Raw genomic sequence first — 8,698 nt, 5'->3', positions numbered from 1 at the left:
AACTGGAAACTCTTCATATTTGTAAACAGTGATCTGCAATTTTTAGAAAGAAATTAGTTTTTGCCACAAACTCAAATTTTCTATTTCTTATATTTTTGCAACCTGATAGTGTGAAGCTTTGATATTTCAAACCAAGCTTATTAGATCTAACAGAATTCATAGTTTGAAATATCTAAGGTCTACTATATTGGGAATTGCAGAGATGTAGTGATCAGAAAATCAAAGTTTGTAACAGGGAATCAATTCCTTTCGACGCTTCTTGTCTATGTTGTATTCCAAGGAATGTTGTATTGTAATCAAGCTTTTTCAGCATATGTCTTAAATAAATACTAGGGAATATTTTCTATTCAATTTTTAAATAATGGCAGATGAATTTTTAATCTTTAAATTTTTTCAAATCTTAGTTTTTAGGGAAATCAAGAAGGAAATGAGAAAAGATTAAGAACAAATTCAATTTATTATAATTTATTTAAATTTTTAACATAATCACAGCCGTCTTTTCACATGAATAAAATAACTTTAGGAAGTCGTACTTCCATATTTCTCTCAACTTTGAGACATAAAACATTATTCGCATGTACTATTTTGTCCGTACATGAACTGGTGATTGTTCTGTATTCGGATGTACTTTTTTGCTCGTACATGAACTGGTTATTGTTCCGTATTCGCATGTACTATTTTGTCCGTACGTGAACTGGTGATTGTTCTGTACAAAAGATTAATATTATCACAGTTATTCTTTGGTATATGTACCATGTACAGTGTACATAGAACAGTGTATGAGCGTATACCCGGAGAAACCCTGGTTTAGCTCCAGGACTGCTGCTAACCAAGGGATGAGAAGGCTCAGATGAAGATGAAGATGAGGATAAGGAAGGGAAGTAAAAGAATATTTGAATTCTTATCTCTAGCTCCGGATTCAATTTCAGGTTCAGGTTCAACCATGCTCTTCTCTCTCCAGTTGAACCTAGGATTGGTTTGTCTATGATAATAACATTCTGCAACCCTACTCATCCTCATCCCATCCTTGAGAGGTTCCTGACCTCTTTCACAATTATTCCCGGCCTCTTGAAGATATATTTCTCCCTTCTTAGTTGTTGCTCCGACAAAACATTCATGTCCAATCATATCTCTTCTTTCTGTGTATGTATAGATAACACCATTCTCCTCCCATTGTCCCAAACATTCATATTCTCTCTCTTCAAACACTTCTGTTCTGTTAAAACAGTTAAAGATGGTATAAAACATAATTTCAGGATTATTACAGTCAGAGTAAAGTTTAGCACATAAACCATCAGTATCCGGTATTACTCCTGTATATTCACCAGTAAACATATATGGAGCTTTCTCTCCTATTCTCATCCTACCCTGAGTAGTCCAAGCTCTATCCAGGAAGTTTTCATCCCTGCACAAGGATTTATCAGGGGTGGATGAATCATATAAACTCACTTGTATCTCCATAGTATTTAATCCACGTTCCTTTATCCATATACACTTGTAAACTTCATCTCCACACTGGGTTCTGGTATAAACAAGAAATCTCTCCGGGTCTCCTGAACTATGAGGAATACATTTTCCAGTGTAGGTTTTAAAGTTTCTATGATCCTTGTAGACCATGGTATCTCCTTGGAAATCTACATGCTCCCAGGAACCTTGAATCCAGTCTGGAAATATACAGGATGAATCTAACTCCGGCCAGGACGGAGATTCCTTGGGATGTAGAACCATAGTCTCATATCCTCTCTCTGATGAATCAAGATTTGAAACACAAGTTGAATCTGAGGATAGAGCCATCTTAACCTTGCCAGTTATCTTATCCTCCTTATATATTGCACACCTATATCTAGGTCTACCCTGAGTAAGTGATGCTCCTGTATCCATGAGAGCAACAAATCTCTCTCCGTCCCGTCCCTCCCAATCTCCAAGACAGTGGAAGGATATCTCTAGATCACCAAAGGAACACTGTTTAAACTGAAGATTGAACCCGAACCCGAAGGGACAATCTGATATCTCTGATATAGGTGTAGGACACTCTAATGTATTCTCTGTACCATCATTTACTGAATATGTAAACGTATATTCTCCATTAAACGGACAGTAGGTCGGACTAACAGCAGGTTCTCCTAGAAATCCTTTAGTTCTATACATCATAATCTCTGATGCATCCTGATGCATCATCTCATCTTGTGATACACAGGTTGATAAAGCTGCATCTTCAGTTGTAAAACATTTGTTTAAACCCTTGGTGTGTATCTGTAGAATATTAGATGATCTGAGAGAAAGATGAAAACATCGATAACATGTTATTCCTCCAGAATCCTCTTTTAATATAACATTAGATCCTACTCTTCTATAACAGTAACCCCAGACAGGAATACTATCATATAGAACTGATATTGATGAATATGATACATCTGAGTTTCCTCCAACAGTTTGACTTTCATAAACTCCTTGGTAAACAGCTGGGAAATAACATATGCCTTGCACCAGATATGTGGCACAAACTAGAATTATCAGAACTTTCTCCATTGTTTCAGTTTCTCGTCATGGTTTAAAGGACACGTCTGCACTGGACGGAGACTGACGGGTAACTGACCGGAGGGTATACGCACACTTTACAATATTTCACATTTGTAGATCCTTACCCCTCGGCGCTCACTGGCCGCAGGGTTGGCTCGTGTGCGCGTCGGACCCGTGCTGGATAGTCGGGACGCGTCCATTATATTTAGAATTTCTCCACAGAGTAGGAACAAGGCGTGCTGGTTCAAAATATTTCTGTTAGAGGTAATTTATGGGAGGATCTTAGGATGAACCCAGCATCCAATTCATCCAATCAAAGTTCTCCCAGATTTAAGCGGAACCTAAGCAAGAATATCACAGAATTATTGGATTAGACAAAGGTAGCCCAAGCTTAAGATGGATCACGTGTTCTTGGGTTGGTTCAACATTTTTTAACTTTGAGAGACTCAACAAGAGCAATACTTGTTAAACTCCACAAGAGTAGGAAATGTTTAACTCATTTTAAATTGTATTCTCTAAAAGTTTTCTTTCATTACCGTGGACCCATAAAAACTGTGGAATAGATAGTCGGGCTATCTGGTAACTGTTAAACTCAAGTTAAAATTTTAAATAGTCCAATGAACATAACACAGCACTTCAGCTACGTGTTAGCGAGGGGGTGCAGGGACGCCATGAGCCCCGCGAAATGGTCTCCAAGCCGCCAGATTCGCAGATAGATATTTTAAAATCATCTGGCGCTACCCCTATCCTTTAGAACAGATAATACAAATTTTTAGAAAAAAATATTAAATATTTTAATAGAGTTATTCAATGTTTTTGGATACTCAAGAACTTCCTTAATGTCTATCTTAACGTTTAGGGGACAGGGGTAGCGCCAGGTCATTTTAAATTCTCATCTGCTAAAAAGCCTTGGAGACCATTTCGCGGGGCTCATGGCCGGTGGCCCTGCGGCCTGCGCCCCCTCCCTTGCAATGTACTATGCACTAATTTAACTTAAAAAGTTTATTTCCAACCCAGTGATAAAAGTATTTGCTTAATATCAACATTAAATACAAAAAAAAAAACTTAACTACCGTCTTCCTATTCCACAGTTTTATGAGTTTCACTGTACATTGTTAAAAAAGTTTAATCTGACATTACATAAGGGAAAAATAAAAATGTTTAGCGTTTTGGCTATTATATCCTTTATCAAAATAAATATTTTGCATAAGATAATGACTACAAATTTAGAGAAAATTTTAAAATATGAAAAATATCAAGATTTAAAAGCCTCAATTAAAAGTCAAAACTACTTAGTGTAAAGTTTAAGTATAAAGGCGAACAAAACACTATGCTAATCTCAGACATTTCTATATTTTTATCTGATTTGATATTTTATGATTGAAAATCTACGCAAAATTAAGAATTACATAGAGCAGTTATAAGGAAAAGCTTCAGAACTTAACATATAGATCAGTAAGTTTATAAATAACATACTTTGAAAAAAATCAAGGAAAGATAATTTTGCATTAATAAAAAAATGAGCATAGGATCTGTGAAATTAATGCAAAGATGATGAAAATTTTTGTTCAATTAAAATTTTTGTTAAATTTGACAATTTTCCTGGTTTCCTGTCCCCCGCGTCTAATAACCTTATCTATAAACTTCCAGCGGAAACTGAGTAATATGTGTGTTCCTTCTCCACACATATTTCACAAGTTTAGAAACTTTAAATTTACCAGTTTTAGTTTCACTACTAATTTAGTTTCACTACTAATTTAGTTTCATTACTAATTTAGTTTCACTGCTAATTTAGTTTCACTGCTAATTTAGTTTCACTACTAATTTAGTTTCACTACTAATTTAGTTTCACTACTAATTTAGTTTCACTACTAATTTAGTTTCACTACTAATTTAGTTTCAATACTAATTTAGTTTCACTACTAATTTAGTTTCATTACTAATCTAGTTTCACTACTAATTTAGTTTCAATACTAATTTAGTTTCACTGCTAATTTAGTTTCACTAATAATTTAGTTTTAGTACTAATTAGTTTCACTACTAATTTAGTTTCAATACTAATCTAGTTTCACTGCTAATTTAGTGCCAATACTAATTTTGTTTCAATACTAATTTAGTTTCAATGCTAATCTAGTTTCACTACTAATTTAGTTTCAATAATAATCTAGTTTCACTACTAATTTAGTTTCAATACTAATTTAGTTTCACTACTAATTTAGTTTCACTACTAATTTAGTTTCACTACTAATCTAGTTTCACTACTAATTTAGTTTCACTACTAATTTAGTTTCACTACTAATTTAGTTTCACTAATAATTTAGTTTCACTACTAATCTAGTTTCACTACTAATTTAGTCTCACTACTAATTTAGTTTCATACTAATTAAGGGCGCTTTTTCTCCCGCAGTGTAGTCTTACTAATTAAAAGTGTAATAATATAAATATTTTCTAGCAATTGGAATTTGTTATGCTTGACTCTAAAAATTTGATTTAAGAGTAATTTCCGATAAAAAATGTGCAATTACTGGTGGGGAGGGCCAGGGGGCATACATGGTGATCAATTTATACAAATCCATTATGTGTATAGGATTAGTTTTAAAACAACTATTTTTTCACAATTTAAAATTGTCATTCGGAGACAAGTTTTTATGAAATTTAATTTACAAAAAAATTCGATTTTTCAAGCCAAATGAATTCTTAAAACTACATCGATATGGGCATCAAAAGATTAATATTAAAACACTGAGATCAGTTTGAGATCGTAAAAAAATAAAGCCAAAAAACTGAATTGTGAAATATTGCCATTTCTTTTTATCTTAAAAATGCCGAATTCTGACAAATTTCTTACATTGCCCTGGTTGCTTTAAATCCGGAAGTCACTTTTATAAAGATACCACAATCAAAAATTAAATATTTATAGACTGGAACACTAAGGATATCTTAATCATTCTTCACGTTAAAATTAAAGTAAAATTCAATCAAAATATAATAAATCGTCTTCTATTATCTAGTGCACAGTGATATAAAGGTTGCAAGATCTCTCGCTAAAATAGATGATTTTTTTGACAATTACTTCTTGAAAACTAAAGATTTTCGAAAACTAACAGCAGAGTCTAGTAAACGAACGGTTGATTTTTAAATCTTTAACGAAATATTAACTTAATACGAATGCATCGAAAAATAATCGATAACTATTGTTGGTAATATCTGAATGATTTGTTTGGAATTAAATTGATTATTTTACGATCCGAGTTAAATGTTGAAATTTTCTGAATTTGTATAGACGCTACGTACTTCGGTATGAGTCGTTTTTAACATTTTCTCCTAGTAGACGCAACAGATAGAAGTAAGATTGGTAGCTATCAAAAGCGCTAATGTTTCGCCAGCTGGCCCTTTCATTTTTCGCGAACACTCGCTTTAAAATAGGGTCAATTGAAGTCAGCCATAGCTTCTGTTTTTAAAGGTATTTTCTAAGAGGCTGGTAAAACTTTATCTAACAAGGGTATAATTGAATTCGTAATTTCAAGAGAGACAGAAACTGGCCCTTGCAAGCACTTTACTAGATACTTCACAAAGAAATTAAGTATTTACCTCAAATTCTGATTTTCTAATCCCTATATTTGTACAATTTAAACCTTAGATATTTTAAACTATGAATTCTGTTATATCGAATACTCTAAGTTTAAAATATTCATTTGAACTATGTTTAGAAATTTTTGTATAATATTTAAACTGGAAAGGGGTTAACGAAAGGATATGGTTTGAGGGGGTACATGAAACTCTATTAAAAATATGGAAAACATAAAAACATCCTGAAGGGGAAGGGGAGGAGGTATGAGCAGGGGAAGTGGCAAGGAGAGGTACCAACTCGCTACATCCTCAACAGGTGCTTCCGCTAGACATGAGGGAGGGGGAGGGGGGGTGCAGAAGCCCCGGGGAGGGGTAACTATATATCCATATTACATCCCTCTCTTTCCTCTCACTGCTCATCACTGTATAAAACTAAAGAAAACAGAGAACACAGCTTAAACACCGGAAATAAAAGGGACTGTCAACGTAATTTAATACAACCCTCTTAAAGGTACTGTCAATGTAATTTAATACAACCCTCTTAAAGGGACTTCACTTTCTAATTATGGAATGTTGCAGATTTTTAGTCTTTTAATTAAAACTGTTCATGTATACTGAGATTTACGTAAAAAAGAATATACCATTGAAAAATTGTCAAGACGAACTTATCGATATTGACTCGACACATTTAAATACTTTTCCGCTTATACAGTGCATTCTGATCAGCTTACACACCATCACAGTCGTGAGATTCCATGAGGAGGAATGAACTATTCTTTTGATCAAGATATGTCAATGAGGATTTTGTATCTTGCTACAGATATATTTTCAAAATTAGTTTCTTTTGATTAAGATATGCCAATGAGGATCTTGTATCTTGCTACAGATATATTTTCAAAATTAGTCTATTTTGATTAAGATATGTCAATGAGGATTTTGTATCTTGCTACAGATATATTTTCAAAATTAGTTTAGTTGCAAGCCACAAAATCCTTTAACACTTATATATATAAATGTAAAAAAACGAGAATTCCATCACTTTACTATTTGAGGTACACATTTCTTTTCCTGTACTGAAAGTGAATAGTTGCAGTGAACAAAGAATGTAAGAAAACAGACTAAATGGATTATGTACATGTAAATATTTTTCTGATTGTCCCAATATTTTTTAGTTAATTTGAAAATAAAATTAGATATTTGTCAGAATCATAATATCACGATTTTTCTGTATATGTGTTATGTTTTTGAATGTGTTACTTTGTCTGATGAACTCTTCAATCAACCTCTTCTGAAATAATTTTCACATAACTTCCAATTTCAAAATTTCATTATTAGAAGTAAGAATAAGACATTTTTGGGGATTTCTGTATTGTGTGTATCCAATCCCAAAGTGAATAAATACTATTACTTTGATACAATCCACTATCCAGTGACTCCAGTGTTTAAAGCATAGTTCAGGTTACGTTAATCTTGGAGCAATGTAAGTTTAAAACCCATACATTTTTTACACAGGAGAATTTATTGATTTGACCGAAAATGACCCATTTAATGGGACAAAATCAATTGCGACGTTTTAAATGAAAACCACAAAATTAAAGTCAAATAAAAAAATGATTCTACTGTTGTCAGATACAGTCAAGATTCAAAACAAGCACAAAACCATTATAAATTAGAAAATTTGACAAATATACAATAGTCTTAGAACTAAAATTCTCTAACTCAGTGCTTAGGATGCGGGTCCGTTGAATCCACAAAGATCCAAGGGCCAAAATATCAACCAAAAACTGCAAAAAAAAACGTTTATACTCTCGAACCCCGAATCTGAATAATTGAAAAAAGCGAGATTATAAAAATTTCCTGATTTCTGAATGGCTTTAGCATAAAAATAAGAGAAAAAAATAAGACAAAATTTAGATTTGTTAAAAAGTGTAGTAAATTTTAAAGAAATGACCTGGATCCGGATTTGGAACCATTTTTTTCCGGTCCGGATCCGCATCTAAGTTTTTTAAGATATAAATATTTTTTTTCAGTAAAAAGTTTAATGCATACATTTTTTAAAGATTTGTGCGATTACATTTACATGTTAGGTTAGGCAGCAATAGTTGTAGGGGCCAGCTTGGGGACAGGTATAATACAGGGTGTCCCACGAAACATGACAATTGGAAGACGACTTGAAAGTCGTCTTTGGTATTTGAATTTATTTGTGACATTTAGTCTTCTATCTACTTTAACATGTATGATTCTTGAAACAATTATCACAATTCTCCTAGCCCTGGCATTTCCAAAAGGTGGTCTGCGTTTTTTGTACTTTCAATATTTACTGAGATATAAAGAGTTTGGTTCAGATTTCAATTTTGTTAAATAAAAGCAAAATTGTCGAAATCTGAACGAAATTCTTCATATCTCAGGCAATAATGAAAGCACAAAAAAGGCAGACCACATTTTGGAAATGGCAGGACAAGGGAAATTTTGTGATTATTATCTCTAGAAATTCACTTCTAAAATTAGGTTGACAAATAAACGCAGCAAATTATATGAAAAATCAAGGCGCCATTCAAGTCGTCCTGCATACTGTCATGTTTCGTGGGACACCCTGTACCAGAGAGAG

At 33.1% G+C, this 8,698-nt stretch overlaps 1 protein-coding gene across 1 annotated transcript; it reads right to left on the bottom strand.

Annotated features, from left to right (window-relative positions):
- Positions 1–438: 438 nt before the first annotated feature.
- LOC111700851 (uncharacterized) lies at positions 439–3,231 on the bottom strand. Its single transcript, XM_023471909.1, has one exon. The coding sequence runs from the start codon at positions 2,527–2,529 to the stop codon at positions 847–849; it is 1,683 nt and encodes a 560-aa protein (XP_023327677.1). The 5' UTR covers positions 2,530–3,231; the 3' UTR covers positions 439–846.
- Between the last annotated feature and the right edge of the window lie 5,467 nt (positions 3,232–8,698).

Source organism: Eurytemora carolleeae, unplaced genomic scaffold, assembly GCF_000591075.1.
Source record: "Eurytemora carolleeae unplaced genomic scaffold, Eaff_2.0 scaffold332, whole genome shotgun sequence".
Taxonomy (NCBI): domain Eukaryota; kingdom Metazoa; phylum Arthropoda; class Copepoda; order Calanoida; family Temoridae; genus Eurytemora; species Eurytemora carolleeae.
This window is presented reverse-complemented; position numbering and strand designations above follow the sequence as displayed.

What these genes read in the sequence shown, in the direction of transcription:
- LOC111700851 (XM_023471909.1), bottom strand. Translation starts at nt 2,529, where the DNA reads ATGGAGAAAGTTCTGATAATTCTAGTTTGTGCCACATATCTGGTGCAA.